This window comes from Lacerta agilis, chromosome 8 (genome assembly GCF_009819535.1).
Source record: "Lacerta agilis isolate rLacAgi1 chromosome 8, rLacAgi1.pri, whole genome shotgun sequence".
In the NCBI taxonomy this organism is placed as follows: domain Eukaryota; kingdom Metazoa; phylum Chordata; class Lepidosauria; order Squamata; family Lacertidae; genus Lacerta; species Lacerta agilis.
The window spans coordinates 74,606,528-74,624,163 of record NC_046319.1 but is presented as its reverse complement, the minus strand read 5'-3'; the positions used below and the strand labels follow the sequence as shown (position 1 = coordinate 74,624,163).

Genomic DNA, 17,636 nt, shown 5'->3' with positions numbered 1-17,636 from the left:
GCTGACATGGGCACACTTTACTTAGCAGAGCAAACTGCGCAACAAAGAGAGGCTTGAGGCTTGTGAAGACATACTAGCAAACTGCGGATTTATTGTCATAAATCAGAAACAAAGACACATGTCGTCTTTCTCCTTGCCGTCTCTTCCGAGAGAGAGAGAGAGAGGAAAGCAAAAGCGACAACAACACAACGGAAGTTCTGCTTGTGCCAGCAAACAACGCTGGAATGTAAACAGACATAGTCTGTAGCTAAAGGTGGAATGGAAAACCTCCTTGACTGTTTGACCCAATCTTGGTCCCGTCTGCTCAATACACCAGAGTCTGTCTCTGCGTGCCGGCAAAGTCCCTAACTCACCACGGGTTTGAGATCCATTGGCTACTCTCACCTGGTTCAGACTCTTCCTTAGCACTTAAGGGCCCCCACATTCTCTCTTGTAGGCTGTGGGGAGTACAACTCTGACCTCCGACCACTGGACATGATGGATGGGGACGGCTGCCCCAGAACCTTTCCAGCAGACAGCCCCACCCCCACCCCGAAACCCCCCCACAATTCCACACCCTGCGGCACCTTATCTCCCTTTCGTATGCTTCAAACCCAAGTTCTGCCCCCGGACTGTTGTACCCTTACCAGCTCAGACGCGCCAGGGGCCCGGGCCAGCTTGGCAATCACGAAGAGGCGCTGGATGCGTGCCCAGATTGAGATGTCTTCGGCAGGTCCGGAGCTGCTGACCAGCGGGTGAATGAAGCCCTTGTAGACCAGGGAGACGTCCATCTCTGTGCTGGGGTTGAGGGTGATCGTGGTGCTGCGGACGATGGAGACCTAGGCAGAGGGACACTTGTCACAGACTGATCTCCTGCAGAGTCCAGGGCGGGGCAAGACCACCTTGGTACGGCTGGTCTCCCTGCCGCTTCTCTCCGTTGCCCAGAGCTGGGTGGCACCCCCCACCTGGCACCATTCAGGCCATCGGTTCAATAGCAGTTGCATACTCAAAGAAAGTTGGGAGAAATGGCAAATTAGGGCGTTATTAAATTACTGTTTCGGGGAAAGAAATAAAAGGGTTTGCTCTTCAGATAGGGCAAGAGGAAAGGCAAAACAGTGCCCAAGAGTCCCATCCAGACCAGGCAGTCAAGAAGGATTACTGTAGTCGATGTTATCGAAAGCTGCTGAAAGGTCCAACGGAACCAACACTGTTCCTGCCCAGCTCCCAGCTTTATGTTATCTGCCAGAGACTTAGCATGATGGTTAAGAGTGTTGGACTAGGACCCGGGAGACCAGGGTTCAAATCCTCTCTCGGTCGTGATGTTCATTAGGTAACCTTGGGCCTGCCGCCGTCTCTCAGCCTCACCTACCTCGCAGGGTTGTGTTGAGGATAAAATGGGGAGGGGGTGAACCATATATGCCACCTTGATATCCTTGAAGGAAAGAGGGGATATAAACGCAGTCATAAATGAATAAAAAAAGTATCTGTGGCATCCAACGTCCTGAAGAATTGTGGGGAAAGATGTGTAAATCAATCATTCAATCCATTAACCAACCAATCAACAAATTGGACATTATTTTATTTCATATTTTTTCTTCCCAAATGTATTATAATATTTTTTTATTTAAAAAAAACCCCATATTTTGAATAGGTTACTTTTCTGAATGTTTTAATTACAGATAACCTATTATGGAGTTGAGTTAAATTAAATTGCACATTGCACTGTATTCAGATCATTGCCTTCCTGTGTGATAGATGCGTGTGTCTTTTAATGAACACAGCAGAGTGAAATATTGTGAGTCATTGCAGGGAGGGAGGGAGGGAGGGGGCGTGTTGCGTATGAACTTAACAGCGTTTAGCTTACTTTTTAGTTGCAATCTTGTTAATATCGTTCTACAGATTATAAATGCTTTATTGATTTGTTAATCGCATCGTACGACTTACGCTGCAATTGTGATTTTTAGCTTATATTTTAATTGCCTGTTTGTGAATTGTGTTTTATAGACTGCAATTGGTTTACAGACAATTTGTCAATTGTATTATATGATTTACGCTGTACTTGTGATGTTATGCTTTTTCTTATTTATTGCTTGTAACCTGCTTTGGGATTCATTTGACTGGAAAGCGGCAAAGAAATGCAACCGACCAATCAATCAATCTGCTGATTGTGTTTATAAATCTGGAGACGCACTCAGGCCATGCCGCTCCCTTACCTTATCAGGCTGGGAATCGTTGCGTGGCTGCTGGTAGGTGATGAGGTGAAGGCCGGGAAGGAAGTTTTCATGCTGACATTGTGCCAAGGAAGTGACAAAGAAGGGCTGAGGACCCCACCAGCCATACGTCCCAGAGATTTTGCCCACCTGGCACCTGCCCTGCTCTGTGGAGGAAAAGGAAACAGGAGTGTCAGAGAGTGGATTTCTTCAACACACGGTTTCTGTTGAAATATGAAAGGTGCCAGCTCCTTAAGACATCTCCTGTTTTAATTTTTGATTTTCACTGCTATGCTGCTTTAATGGGCTTGTTTACTATGCGTTTCAATTATAGACGTTTCAGCATTTCAAATAAATTGCTTCAGGGTGTATTTAAATACAGGTTGAAACTCGAAAAATTAGAATATCGTGGAAAGGTTCATTTCTTTCAGTAATTCAACTTAAAGGTGAAACTAATATATGCAATATGACTCATGACATGCAAAGCGAGATATGTCAAGCCTTTATTTGTTATAATTGTGATGATTATGGCGTACAGCTGATGAGAACCCCAGATTAACAATTTCAGCTTTGGGGTATTCATCAGCTGAATGCCATAATCATCACAATTATAACAAGCAAAGGCTTGACATATCTCGCTTTGCATGTCATGTGTCTATCTCATATATTAAACTCCAGTAGCTAATGAAAACAATTGCTTACATAAAGGGACTTTTCCACGATATTCTAATTTTTCGAGTTTCACCTGTATCATCATCATCATCATCATCATCATCATCATTAAGAGCATTTGCAACCCATTCTTCAGTCAAATTGAGTCTCAAAGTGCCTCACATGCACTCAGTTAAGAGAAGATGGTTCCTGCCTGCAAGCTTACGATCCTTTAAAGAAAGGCACACAAGGTAAAAAGAAAGGGAGGGAAGAGGAAAAAATAAAATTCAAGTGCCCCAGTTCTTTAACAGAGGTTCTTATAATGCCCAGCTGCCCCAGTTCAGAGGTAGGTAGCGCCTGCCTAATGGAGCTCCCATCAGCAAAGCAGATGAAGTGAGTCCCTGCTTTTCATTCTCTCTCACTGAGGCAGTGAACTGCCTTGGTTTTCCTTCTTGAAATCAAAGGTGTTATACAACTTCTATTATTTATTTTTATTTCTAATCTCTTTTTTAAAAAAACAACGAAGAATTTAGTGTTCATTCCTGTCAACTTGCTCCCAAGCTTGTGGCGAGCCTGTAGCCCCAAAAGAGCAAAATTCATAATGTCACTTTATGAAGTGTGCCTCGTAAACACGGGTTTGTGGCAACAGGCAGAATGGCCCGGCTTGGCTCACTTACCTGAGAGAGGCATGCAGGTCTCGTTCTGCACACACCAGCCAAAGGGTCCCGGGGCACGAGGCAGAGAAGCGTTGGTGCCGCCGAAAGCCAGGCATGACTGGCAGTCCACTAAGAGGCGGGCCAAGCCCAGGCAGCCAGTATTGGGGCACTGAGGAGGAGGAGGGGGAAAGACACTAATGAGCCCTAAAATCCTGCACTCCCAGCCTGGTGCGCTACAGATGTTGCCGAATTACAACTCCCACCATCTCACAGTGGACTACCAGTGAGATTTCCACTCCTGTCCATGCGCAGCTACCCATCTCTGGATCGTCATGCACCCCACACCACCAGAGTTAAAGGTAAAAAAGGTAAAGGACCCCTGGACGGTTAAGTACAGTCAAAAGCGACTATGGGGTTGCGACGCTCATCTCACTTTCAGGCAGTAGGAGCCGGCATTTGTCCACAGACAGCTTTCCAGGTTATGTTGCCAGCATGACTAAACCGCTTCTGGCGCAATGGAACACCGTGACGAAAACCAGATGGTAAATGGTAAACGCCATTTACCTTCCCGCTGCAGCGGTACCTATTTATCTACTTGCACTGGTGTGCTTTCGAACTGCTAGGTTGGCAGGAACTGGGACAGAGCAACGGGAGCTCACCCCGGCGCAGGGATTCAAACTGCCAACCTTCTGATCGGCAAGCCTAAGAGACGCGGGTGGCGCTGTGGTCTAAACCCGCTGAACCCCCGAGTTACTCACAGTGCTGTGCGGCTGGGTACTCTGGCAGCCTCTCATACACCAGGCACATTCTGGGTCCTTGGCACACGTGGTTTTTTCAGTGTAAATGGAGCAGTAGTCCAAGTGGTACTGAGGCCGTGGGGGGAGAAGCAAAGGTGTGGGTCAGCGACCCCTCAAGTCAGTCCTGCATCCAGAAAGGCACTCGGCAAGGTTGCCTCACAATGTGCCCCACACAAAGGGAGGGTGTGCAGCTCCTGCCCCCCCCCCCACACACACCCTGCCCTCCAGCAGAATGCAAAGACGGTCTCTGCAACAACACACATTCTTTTATTTTTTAATGTATCTATTTTAAGGTGTTACAGACAGCTTGATATAGAATAATGTGACAATGATAAGCACATCTCCAAACTTGGCATGGGGGTTCCAAAGGTGGGGGGGGGCGGTAGTAGACTCTGTTGATGTTTGGGGCACCAGGCACCATTTTGAATCAAGATGGAGGACTAAAAATATTGGCGTGACTTCACCTGATTTTTGGGAAGCGGGTCCAAAATCACAAACTGTGCTATCCATTTCAAAAGCACAATTTTTGTTTGTTTGTTTGTTTGTTTCCACAAATCACCAAGCACCCCTGCTGGTTATAAATAAAGCAATAAATAAATAAAATAAAATAATCTTAAGTGGTGAATAAGAGTACTGTTGTGGGGGGGGGGGAACATAACACGTAAATCATAAAACAAAATTTCAAAGCGTAATTAAAATTCCTCCGTTACATAGACTATCAGTTGCAAACTAAAACAACAGTTCATCTGGAGAAAGCTTGGAGAAAAATAAGGGTTTTCAACAGGTGTATAAAGCACAGAACAGAGGGAGGAAAGGAATTGCATACATGAACACCTCAGGAGAGACCATTACTTCCTGGAGCAAGTTAACCAACCTAATTCTCTATTGAGTCCCAAGTCTCATGCTGCCCAATTTTTTTTGTAAAATTTCCCCGTTTTACGATTTTACAGTTAAAAGGATACACCTGAGAGGCCCTAGTTGGGGTCTACGTGGTCAGCCTGGTTAAGCCCAGAAGACCCTCTGCTAGAGCACAGGTGATATGCCAGCTCTTAGGATGCGGAGGTTTCGATGGGCCCACAGTCAGGCAAGCCCATCGGAAGCAGGGGAAGGGAAGGGGTTAAGGGAGGCAGAGTCACTTACCATCTGAGAAGGCACCTGGAAGACAAAAGTGGGCACCTTGTACGCCAGGAGGTCTCCCCGCGGCACCCCGCTGTAGCCACCAGCCACAACCAGCACGTTCCCGTTCATGACCGCCGCCACATGGGAGTAGCGGCCTCGCGCCTGGGCCTGAGTCTTGGCCTCGTGTTCTGAGGGAAGGAGAGAGACCAGGTCAGGGGCAGCCTATTACGGTGTCACAACAAAGCGCTGGAATTGGGGCCCGGGAGGAATATGGCGCCATATAAAACTATAGATTTTGGGAAATGGTCTGACTGTCTATCCATTCTCCGTGGGTTCAGCCACCTCTCAAGATATCGTTGCCAAATTTGGCATGAGTGTTCTGAGGTGGGGGGCAGCAGTCTTTGTCCCCAACTGGTCACCGGGTTACAAGCTGGTGGACCAAAATGTGACTTTAGCATGACCTTGCCCGTTTTTTGGCATAAGTTCGTCCATCTCTTGAGATATCATCACCAAACTCGGCATGAGAGTTCCTGAGGTTGGGGAGGGGGAGACGTCTTCATCAATATTTGGGAGCTATTTTGAATCAAGATGGCGGACCAAAATTTAACTTTGGCTTGACTTTACTATGATTTTTTGGTGTGACAGATCAAAACTCACCAATTACACTATCCGTTTTTTAAAAAACCCCAAACATGATTTTTTTTTGTTCCTTTGCAAGAGGAATGAGCAATCTGTGATATGGTTCAGATGTTGCTGGACTACAACTCCCATCAGCCCTGACCACTGGCAGGGCTGGATGAGGCTGATGGGATCTGGAGTACTAGGAGAGACATAAGAGGGATACAGGCTTCTGCTTTACGAGCTCTGTGGCAAAAGGATGCTCAGCAAGCTCAGGTGAACCCCTTCCAATGCTGCGATGAGAGAAGCTGTACCTGTGGAACTTCTCTCCTGCCCAGAGTACTTGACACAGAAGTGCTCTTTCTATAGGGAAAAGTTGACCACTGGAGATTCTGTGAGTTCGTGGCACCATCGTGACCCTGCAGCAAACTAAGGGGGCGAGTGTAATTCCCTAGAATCAGAGCCTTCCCTCACCGTGGGAGAGTGGAGGTGCCAGATCATGACTGGAGACCCACTGGTGGCAGCCCAGGTGGTAGAAGAAGATTTCGTCCTCGTAACATTTCTCCTCGTGGTAGTGGATGTGGACGTTGCCCCCTGGAGAGGAAGGGAAAGTGAAGCGCGCAGGATTCGTGCCCAAGAGCCCTCTCCCCACCTGTGGTTTCCAGCAACTGGTATGCAGGAGCATTGCTGCCTCTGATTGTGGAAGCAATATTCCCTTCCTTCAGTCCAGGCTTTTCCCCTTACTGAGACAACATAAATTTTACAGGAAATGGAAGCTTTGGCAATATTAATTTAACAATACTAAACTTGGTAAGAGGGTCGCCAGTTCTTTTTCCTGGCTCTGTTCCTGTGCCTTTAGCACCAACCTGGATATGCAGCTACTGTATTTAGGAAATGAAACTTTGCCTGGCATGCAAATAAACTGCCTGGGGGAGGCTTTGCATGCCAAGTTTCTGTGTCTCAGGCTGTCAGAGGGAAAGGGTCAACGCGAGGCGGGCAGGGGTTTGGGGAATGGTGGAAAACTGGTTTGTATTATCTGGGCCAAAAATGATTAGGAACAGAGGAAGCTGCCTTATACTGAGTCAGAACATGGATCCATTTAGCTCAATAGTGTCTACACAGACCGGCAGCGGCTCTCAAGGATTTCAGACAGGATTGTCTGCCAGCCTTACCTGGAGATGTTGATGGGGACTGAACCTGAGAGCTTCTGCATGTCAGGCAGATGCTATGCCACTAAGCTGCGGCGCTTCCCCAAATTCCCAAATATTCAGTATTAGAAGAGGAAGGAAAGATCTGACCCCCCCACCCCAATTCTCACATTCCTCCGTGCACCCCTACCCTCTGGCAGGAGAGGCCATACTCACCATACACAACCATGTAGTTGCCAATGACCGTGGCAGAGTGAAAGGCCCGCTCTCGAGGTCCCCGGTGCGAGTCCTTCGCACGCAACGTGCTCCAATAGCGCAGGTCCACATGGAAGAGGTCGGTGGTGTTTACTCGCACGCTGAAGCTAAAGGCAGGAGAGTTTCAGGTAAGCTTTTCTTCCTGCCTTGGTCAGACCGCACCTGGAATCCTATGTCCAGTTCTGGGCGCCATAACTGAAGGAGGATAGTGACAAGCAGGAACATGTGCAGAAGGGCAACCAAGGTGATAAAGGGTCTGGAAACCAAGCCTTATGAGGAACGGTTGAGGGAGCTGGGTATGTTTAGCCCGGAGGCCAAGAGGAGATACGATAGGCACCTTTAAAACACCTAAAAAGTTGACACACAGAGGATGGAGCAAACTTGGTTTCTCCTGCTCCAGAGGCTAGGACCCAAACAATGGATTGAAGTTTCAAGAAAGGAGCTTCTGACTAAACATCAGGAAGAACTTTATGACAGTGAGAGCTGCTTGACAGTGGAACGGACTCCATTGGTAGGTTGTGGACTCTCCTTCACTGGAGGTTTTTAAGCTGAGGTTAGGTGGCCATCTGCCATGGATGCTTTAGTTGAGATTCCAACTATACAATTCCAGCTCTACAAATCCTATGATTCTATGATTCGTATTACCCCCTTCATGTTTCCATCACCTCAAGTCTGCCCACAGTGTAAGCGTCAATCTCATTTGGCCCAGAGGGACTGTTTATTTTAACACGTACGTTTAAATTAGAATTACTAGGTTTTTCTTATAGTTAACGTGAGTTGATATGGTCTCTTCCTTTTTCCTTCCATTATATTTGCAATAAAAATAGATTTTAAAGGAAGCAATTGCACCCACAAGCATTGAATCAATAACATGAGAAGAAGGTGGGAACTTAGCCTATATCAGGGATGGGGAACATATGGCTCTCCCAGAGTTACTGGACTGCAACTCCCATCAACCCCAGCCAGCATGGCCAACAGCTAGGGCTGATGGGAGTCATAGTCCAATGCCACCTGTAGAGCCACAGGCTCCCCATCCCTTGTCTATATGCCAGCTATACCAACCAAGGCGACTTCCTGCATCAATAGGCTGGAGGAAGTTGTAAATCAAACCCCCAAAGGCCTTTTGCAACAGTTTTCCTTGATGTTCCGAACAACAAAAAGATCTACATATCTTCCTATATACATAAAATTGTAAGGCTGCCGTCACGCTGCAGTCTGAATGGCCACTAATAGAAAGCTACGACCATGTAGCAGGCAGCCAAGGGAAGCTGTTCAAAGGAGCGGGATGGGGGGGGTGGCGTTTCAGAGAAGTGTGCAGGGATGGGTGAGGTGTAAAGGGAGGAGGGTTTGGCCAGTTGTAGGGCAGATAGGTGGGGTTGGTAGGTGGAGTGAGCAGGGGTGGCAGCCCCTGGTCCATATGCCCACAGTACTCTCAGTTTTCCCTTTACCGAGCAGTTGAGGGTCGGTGCCCGCCGTAAACCAGGAGAGTGCGGGAGGCTGCGTGGAACACCATGGAGTGGCCTGCGGCCGCGGGAGCCTTGCCGCCTGAGGGCACCACCAACTCCCAGCGCCACATCCTCAGATGGAAGCGGTACATCTGTGAGGAAAAGACATCCACCGAGGTGCGGCCTGCGTAAAGGAAGGGAAACAAGTTAGCAGGGCTAAGAGCGCCTATTTCCAACTCTGGCTGGTTCACCAGCTACAGCCCCCTTTTGGAAAGAAGTGACTCGGCCACCATGCTCCACGCTCATGTGACTGCCAGGCTGCACTGCTGCAATGTGCTCTGCATGGGGCTGCCCTTGAAGACGTCTCAGAAACATCAACCAGTCCGAAACGCAGCAGCCAGGTTACTTGACTGGGGTTCCATACAGTATTCACGCAGCAATCTGCTCTAAAACAGCTGAACCGGTCACCAATTGGTTTCCAGGCCCAATTCAGGGGGCTCACATGAGTGGTTAGAGCCCTAAACGACTTAGCACCTGACTAGCCGGGCAATCAGCTCCTTTCCTACATACCCTCTCGGGTGTTAAGATTGGCAGAGGGGGCCCTCCTGGTAGTTTCGCTGCCCTCAGAAGCTCAGGGGGTGGCAGCCCGGGAGAGGGCCATATCTGTAACAGCCCCTAAACTATGAAAGTCCCTCCCCGCAAGCCATAACAGGCCATTCCATTGTACCATTTCTGTCATGCACTTATTTACCTCTGGCTTCTGACAACTCAGATACATACTTTCAGGACCCACCCTAGTCTTCTGGTTTTAGACTATTTTGACTGATTTTAATCCTGTGTTTTATACCATTGCCACCCGCCCGGAAATTTATGGTGACAGGTAGCTAAAGAATCCTATTATTATTATTATTATTATTATTATTATTATTAGGTGAGGCAAAGTATTCCAGTACTCTACTTTTCCACCTCCCATTCAAGTCGCTGCACTTCATGTTATTGGAGGCTTTTAGAAGAAGAAGAAGAAGAAGAAGAAGAAGAAGAAGAAGAAGAAGAAGAAGAAGAAGAGTTTGGATTTCATATCCCGCTTTTCACTACCCTAAGGAGTCTCAAAGCGGCTAACATTCTCCTTTCCCTTCCTCCCCCACAACAAACACTCTGTGAGGTGAGTGGGGCTGAGAGACTTCAAAGAAGTGTGACTAGCCCAAGGTCACCCAGCAGCTGCATGTGGAAGAGAGGAGACGCGAACCCGGTTCCCCAGATTACGAGTCTACCGCTCTTAACCACTACACCACACTGGCTCTCTTTTAAGCAGAAGTTGGATGGCTATCTGTCATGGATGCTTTAGTTGAGATTCTTTGCATTGCAGGGGGTTGGACTACGATTCTGTGATTCTTGCTCTCACCTCCAAATATGTAAAGCCATTCATCCACAACGGCAGAGGCGTGGCCGGCCAGCCCGGGAGGTGGAGGAAACCAGGTGGTGTTGAGGGGCACCAGCTCCTGCCAACGGCCTTCCCAGGGCAGGTACATCCAGACGTCGTTGGTAAGAAAGCCGCTGGCCAGTTCGCCCCCAAAGAGGACCAGGAAGCCCTCCCATGCCACAGCGACGTGAGAGTGGCGGGCCGACTGTAAAAGGGGGAGGACAAAGGAATTACACAAGTGGGAGGTATGGGATCAAGGCACAGTGCGGCAGATTTCCCCCCTCCTCAGGGCCATTCCGCACATGACGCAGCTGCAAGGAAGGCTCAAGAGGCAACCTCCTGGCTCCGAGATGCAGGCACTCGCAGACACACATTAATGATGATGCCGTCACACATTACATTTTTATGAGGATGCTATGTACATCTCAGGTTCATGGGACCTAAAGTGACTTGTATAGATTTTTTATCTATATTTATTTTTAATAGTTTGTTTTTTTAATTTCATCTTTTTTAAAAAATGATAACAATTTCAGATATACTGTACCTGTTTTTAGTTGGTTTCTGGGTTTTAGTCATGTTTTCACTTATACACTGCTTGATATCTATTTTTCTTGACCAAGTGGCTTATATATGTTCCAAATAAACAGAATTTTAAAGTGCCGCGTAAGTCGCTGCGGGGCGACGGAGGAAAGAAGACGCTTACCGGGGAGGGGCTGAGCACTCGCCGGTGCCAGACGTTAGTGGTGAAGTTATAGAAGACGAGGTCCCCCAGGGCCGTGTTCAGATCCAAACCTGGAGAGGGAAGCAGAAATGCCATGGGACTACAGAACTGGAAGGAAGCGCCCCCTGGGATTGCAGGAGGGAAAGGAAGACCCCCAAATGCCCAGAGTGGCTCCCTTCCTTCCACCCCACAGGAGCAGATAAATGGATTAATTTCTGACCTCCAAAGATGTACAGTCCTCCAGTGGAGGGCAAGAAGGCACCAGCCGCTGCTGTGCGGGGCCGGAAACTAGGATCCCGGGCGCTGACGTTGTACCACTTGCCGGCTCCTTGGTTCTCGCTCAGGGCTAAGTCACAGGCCCGGCCCACAAAGCCAGGTTCGCACCGGCAATGATCTGAGCCCTGTGGAGAAGCAGTACACCACCTTGTCAGGACAACAAAACGTAAGGCTCCCTGCAAAGCACCACTGGGCTCGCAGGCAAGGAGGAGAAACTCATCTCAAGGGGGAAAGGTAGCCTTTGTGCCTAGGAGTCTATGCTTGAAAGCAAAACTGCAGATATCCGAGAGACGTCCGGACGAGATTTCCAAGGTTAGAGACACAGAGCAGGCCGGGATCTGGCGCTTGCAAAGAGTTCCCCCAAGAGAAGCAAAAACGAGGGGGGAAATGAGGCAAAATAACAAACACTGCAGAATAAGATTACACAAAGTAGCAGAGATTAGGCAACATTAACAACAACAACAACAATTAACAACAACAATTAACAAAAATTTATTATTTCTACCCCGCCCATCTGGCTAGGTTTCCCCAGCCACTCTGGGTGGCTTCCAACAAAATATTAAAATACAATAAAACACCAAATATTAAAAGCTTCCCTAAACAGGGCTGCCTTCAGATGTCTTCTAAAAGTCAGATAGTTGTTTATTTCTTTGACATCTGGTAGGAGGGCGCCACTACCGAGAAGGCCCTCTGCCTGGTTCCCTGTAACTTTGATTCTCATAGTGAGGAAACTGCCAGAAGGCCCTCAGAGCTGGACCTCAGTGTCCAGGCTGAATGATGGGGGTGGAGACGCTCCTTCAGGTATACTGGGCCAAGGCCATTTAGGGCTTTAAAGGTCAGCACCAACCCTTTGGATTGTGCTCGGAAACGTACAGGGAGCCAATGTAGGTCTTTCAGGACTGGTGTTATGTGGTCTCGGCGGCCGGTCCCAGTCACCAGTCTAGCTGCCACATTCTGGATTAGTTGTAGTTTCCGTGTCACCTTCAAAGGTAGCCCCACGTAGAGCATATTGCAGTAGTCCAAGCGGGAGATAACCAGAGCATGCACCACTCTGGCAAGACAGTCCAGAACAGATAACTGTGCAGAACTCAGTTGTTCCTGGAACTGAATTCGGATTGTCTCTCCATTTTTTTATTTTGCAAAAAGCGTGCCCCCACTAGAGAAATACAAGATGGAGGCTACAGGAGAAAGACAGGAGAAAGCTGTGTGTAGGGCAAGAAGTTTGTGGTGACCACCCCCACCACACACACACACGGCTGCTACAAATGCTCTTTATAGGGGCAAGCACAGTGAGATCCGGAAAGTCGCAAGTCTTACCTGGCTGCAGCTGCCATGGCTCTGGCAGTAGGTGACGCAGTCAGGCATGGAGCATCCCTCGCCGCCCCAACCTTGGAAGCATGTGCAGCGCCCGTCGTTGTCGCAGATCCCGTGTCCCGAGCAGCCCATTGGGCACAGCGAGACTGTGTAGGTGGCGTTGAAGCCCAGGAGGTTGTAGTTGGCGTCACTGAACAGGTGAAGCAGCATCTGCCAAGCAGTTAAGAGTGCGGGATGGTGACAAAATCACAGCTACATGCCCCACGTGTAACCCAAGATCACAATTACACGACCCGCGTGTCCCTTAAGAGACCACAGATACGTGCCCCGTGTGCCCCTCAGAGTCTCCACTCCTCTCCCCTGCATGCAGTAATCTCCAACCTCATCTCAATAACCACTTGTGAATGACCACCCCCTGAACCCCAGAGAAAAATCTCCAGGAAACAGAACCCTTCCATGCCCCTGGGTCTAGGCCTATGCCTATTAGTTTGCAACTTGACCCCATCTAACCTCCGGGGTCAGTACCTTGCCAGAGGTGGCCTCGATGGTGGGGGGTAGGGTGCTGCCGCTGAGGCTGGCCAGCAAAGGGTTGCTGGGAGAATCTCCATCGTAAATGAAAAGGTAGTCATAGGTGCATTCGGTGTCCATGAACATGAACGTCAAGAGGATGCGGTAGCTGCTGCTGGGAGCTGAACAGGGTGCAAAAGTGGGGCGGGAGGGTTAGAATACCAGGCACAGGACCAAGAATGGGCAGGGTTCTTCCCCTGGAGCCTACTAAGCTTCTTAGCCCCCTTGGTCCAAGAGGCACTGAGTGGGGTCACCTTTTGTCCTGTGAAAAGGGCACAGAACTGAAGGAGGAAGTCTGAGGAAGGATGCTCTTTCTCACTTCCTCTTTCACCTCTACGGCAACAAGGTTCTGCGTCGCCAACAGCTGTTTGCTAGGTAGGCATTCAAGAAGGGGCCATTCCCATTTCTGCAGCAGGAAAAGTGGGCACTTGCGGGATTTCTGTCCACCATGCAACTGCTGGGAAGCACAGAACCCCTCCACCACCCTTCTTCTGATCACACTCACGACTGATATATTTGGCAGGACTTCTTAAATGTATCATTAACCAGCTGGTTTATATTTAAAGGTAGAAAGAAATGGGTGGATGAAGAATGTAATTTTTGTTTTGTTTTTTATTATCTTTATTCATTTATTAGATTTATATGCCGCCCTTCATCGTAAGATCTCAGGGAAGTTCACAGAATAAAATGCAAGATAAAAACAAGTAGATAAGTAAAACAAAATAGCAAAATAAAAACCCCTTCTTCCCACAGATACATTTAAAAGGCTGTAGAATATTAAAGGCCTGGTTGAAGAGGAATGTTTTTGCCTGGTGCCAAATGGTGTTCAATGAAGGTGCCAGGCAAGCCTCCCTGGGGAGAGCATTCCACAAATGGGGAGCCACTGCAGAAAAGTCCCTGTTCTCATGTTGCCACCCTCCAGGCTCTCGTGGAGGAGGCACAGGAAGAAGGGCCCCAGAATATGATCTCAGGGTCCTGGACTTTTGTTGCTGGTTTTATTTGTAATTGAAGTCTCTGTTCTATCCTACTTTTTATTTTTAGTTTAGGTTGCGGCAGACGGCCACCATAGGACCTTCGGATAAAGGAGGTAGATTTATATACTTCCAATAATATAGAAAGAAGCCTCCCCCAAATTCCTACCTTCCACTAGCCACTCGCAGTTGCCGTTGACAGAATAGTTGCCAGGTCCATCTGTCACATAGCCTGACGCACTGCGCAGGACCTGGCGGTGCCCCTTACAGTCGCCACCGCTGGCCCAGCGGATCCCACACAGGGCTAAAAGCAGGGTTACCAGCAACCTCAGGCAGCCATCCAATAAGGAGTCCATGATGGGGTTTGGATCTCCCCGCAATTTGGAGGCTGCTCAGTTAGCACAGTCCAAAAGGTGAAGAGAATGTCATAATCCAGCCTGAAAGAGCAGAGAAGAACTTCAGAGGTTGTGCAAAGTATACTGTTTATTTTCATTTTTTATCATCGCCATCATCCTCACTGCCCGTTGCAATTTAAAATCACAAAAAATTAGATGGGTCCTAAAAACATACACCTCGAGTGCCAAAATAATAATAGTAATAATAATAATAATAACAACAGTATTATTTATATACTGCCCATCTGACTGGGTGTCAGGTGCATCTCTGTGGGGAGGGAGTTCCACAATTTAGGGGCTGCCAGAGAAAACGCCCTCTCCCGAACCGCCATCCCACCAAAGCTTCTGAGGGCAGTGGAACAGCCAAGATGGCCCAGAGAGATTTTGGGGACACAAGGAGAAAGGCAGGGAGCTGTTTAGCACAACAGAGCAGCCTTCACCAACCCAGTTCCCTCCAGATGTTTTTGGACTACAACTCCCAACAGCCCCAGCTCCAGCATCTGGAAGGCACCAAGTCAACGAAAGGTAACTTTTGACAAACTTCCCATTCCCGGAACGTAGACATGGCTCAGATTCACAACTTGTTACGAATGCTGAATTCAAACACAGTAATAGGTATAGGACAGGACAGGATGTAGACAGAATAAAGAAAGATGTGGCGTAAAGGGGACCGTGCCTCCAAACTGCAGTCAGGGCTTTCCGATCCTTTCTCACAAGCAGCTTAAATTTCAGGCCTTAAAGCAGCCATTTCCAAGCAAGGGCCCTCCAGATGTTTCAGACAACTCCCACGGAGGGCGCCGGCTTGGCGAAGGCTGCCTTACACCAATAACAAACCCACTCCCCGTAAAGCAAACCGGGTGTGTACATGCAGTGCTGTTTTTCTGGGGCGACGCAGGGGTACGTAAACCCCTAAACATTTTGTGAATCTTTGTACTTCTTTCCATTTACTGTATTTTCCCCAATTTGAATTATAAAATGGTGATTTTCTTGAGTCAAAATGACAGTACCCCTAAACATTTTTATTAGAAAAAAAGCACTGTGTACGTGTCATGTGTGTGTTTAGTATCCCCCAACCACCCCCCAAAAAAGGCTTTATGGGGAAACCCATAAACAGAAGGGAAGAAATTCCCTGGAACTGGTCCCAGCTGGGGAATCAAAACAAGTTTCCCAGGAGGAAACTTCGGTCCAGAGCAGGATTCCCCCCCCCCTTTTTTTTTCCTTTTAAGCATTACTTCTGGAGTTACAGGTCCTTGAAAAGGAGGAGGAAACCCCAAAGGGAGGGGGGAGTCCCTGCTAAGGCTTTGGGGTTGTGAGAATCATATCCTAGAGATGCCCAGAGGGGCTGCAGTATGGAACAGAAATGCGCCTATACTGTATATATACCTGTACTGTATATTGAAAGGGAGGTTCACGAGGAGAGCCCAGGAGGTGAAGTGTGTCTGGGGGAGAGGAGAGGGCTTATTGTTTATGTTTTGTCCTTCCTTTTATTGTAAATTTCGTGGGGGTTTTTTATCTTGTATTTCTATACTGTCACCCTTCACCAGTAAATCTCAGGGCGGTATAGATAATTAACAACAACAACAACAACAAAGGGTGAGTGGGGCGAACGTGGGGGCCGGGAAAGGGATAAATCCTGCAAACGGGTGACTTTGCAACCAGGGGACTCTGGAGGAGGAAGGTGAGGGTCAAGGGGGGGTTCTATCAGGTGAGGTTTAAGGTGGCCTACGAAGGGGGGGGCATGGGGCTGCAATGCAGGAGGGGGATGCGGGAAAGGAGAAGACCCACCTCCCCCCCCCCCAATACGCGAAGACCCACCTGCCGCACACTCCGCTGCCCCCGCGGCCCATAGAGAGGCGCAGCCCGGGACCGATGAGGCGCAGCGAGACGACGGGGCCAGAGCGGCCCGCGGGAGGAGCGCGGCGCATAGAGGGAGAGGGATAGAGGGGAACCGGAACGCGGACGTTCCCTTGATTTCTATGGAAAGACAACGGGCGATTGAAGAACCATAGAGGCCGCAGGGGAAGCGAGAGGCTAGAGAGGCAAGTTCTAGGCCGGCCGGTGTGAGTGTGTGGAGGCAGCCGAGGACCGTTGTCATGGCAACTGGAGGGACCGGAGGCGGGATGTTTATTTATTACCATGAAATTTAATACACCCGCTCGTTTGATTATATATAGTAATTAATAATTGTTATTTTTAATAATGGGGGGGGGGGGGGAAATCCCGTTTACAATGAGAATAGCGAGTTGGGGTTGCTGCTGTCGTTCGATTCCGGCAGCCCTGTCTTCCGAGAGCAGCAGCACCGAGCATATGCAGAGTGCCGTTCTCCAGAATTTGGGGTGGTGAACATGAGTACAGTGCCGTTCTCCTGAATTTGGGTAGGGGAGTGGATTTTGTAGGTTTTTCACACAAAGGCTTGTGAAGCTCATTATTTAGCCCGTGGACAGCGTAGGGGGAAGGTTGCCGGTGCGTGTCACAAGGGGGATCAGAGGCTGCGAGGACAGTGCAAGACGAGCGGCACAGACGCCGGGACAGACTTCTGTGAAGGCGGCAAGGAGGCTCCACCCGAAGCCTACGCGGAAGGAATGGAGCAACACACACACTCCTACCAAAGGGCTATTGGGCAGGGGGACACAGTATTTGTTAATCCTTCGGTTGGAAGAAGCTTACCAAGAATGCCCCTCTCTCTCCTCAGAGATTGTGCATCCCGCACGATGGGACCAATGCAAAGATGGGACTTGAACATGTGCAAAATTATTTTTTTGTGATCCATGTTCACATCCAGATTGAATGCCCACTTGAGCTTGTGTGTGTGTGTGTGTGTTAAACTATGAGAAGGGAACCTTTGGCCCTCTGGATGCTGCTGAGCTACAACTCCCAACAAACCCAACAAGCATGGCCAATAGCCAGAGGTGGTTGGGAGTTGTAGTTCAGCAACGCACTCCTGCATTAGACCACTAATCCATGAATGTATTGTTAGTTATTGGTCATGGTATTGCTATTTATTAATGGCTGAATGAAATAGACTGATATTAACAGGTTTGTGGGTTGTTATGCTTCTGAAAGCCCTCCAGGAATTCAGGAATCGGGGGATACT

The 17,636-nt window shown here is 48.6% G+C and overlaps 1 protein-coding gene across 3 annotated transcripts in view; it reads right to left on the bottom strand.

The window, feature by feature from the left end:
* The window catches only part of MEGF8 (multiple EGF like domains 8), a 51,764-nt gene extending 35,296 nt beyond the window's left edge, over positions 1-16,468 (bottom strand). For 2 of the 3 annotated variants that reach the window (XM_033158339.1, XM_033158340.1), the window contains exons 1-15: positions 16,358-16,468; positions 14,317-14,584; positions 13,135-13,298; positions 12,613-12,819; positions 11,240-11,420; positions 11,002-11,090; positions 10,281-10,503; positions 8,882-9,062; positions 7,395-7,540; positions 6,505-6,624; positions 5,434-5,600; positions 4,255-4,362; positions 3,518-3,665; positions 2,193-2,356; positions 627-818 (exon numbers count right to left, since the gene is read on the bottom strand). In XM_033158339.1, the coding sequence (XP_033014230.1) occupies positions 627-818; positions 2,193-2,356; positions 3,518-3,665; positions 4,255-4,362; positions 5,434-5,600; positions 6,505-6,624; positions 7,395-7,540; positions 8,882-9,062; positions 10,281-10,503; positions 11,002-11,090; positions 11,240-11,420; positions 12,613-12,819; positions 13,135-13,298; positions 14,317-14,503 (2,277 nt within the window). In that variant the 5' untranslated portion in view covers positions 14,504-14,584; positions 16,358-16,468. The remainder of the gene's footprint in view (positions 1-626; positions 819-2,192; positions 2,357-3,517; positions 3,666-4,254; positions 4,363-5,433; positions 5,601-6,504; positions 6,625-7,394; positions 7,541-8,881; positions 9,063-10,280; positions 10,504-11,001; positions 11,091-11,239; positions 11,421-12,612; positions 12,820-13,134; positions 13,299-14,316; positions 14,585-16,357) is intronic. The other variant, XM_033158342.1, reaches the window with a different exon arrangement.
* Between the last annotated feature and the right edge of the window lie 1,168 nt (positions 16,469-17,636).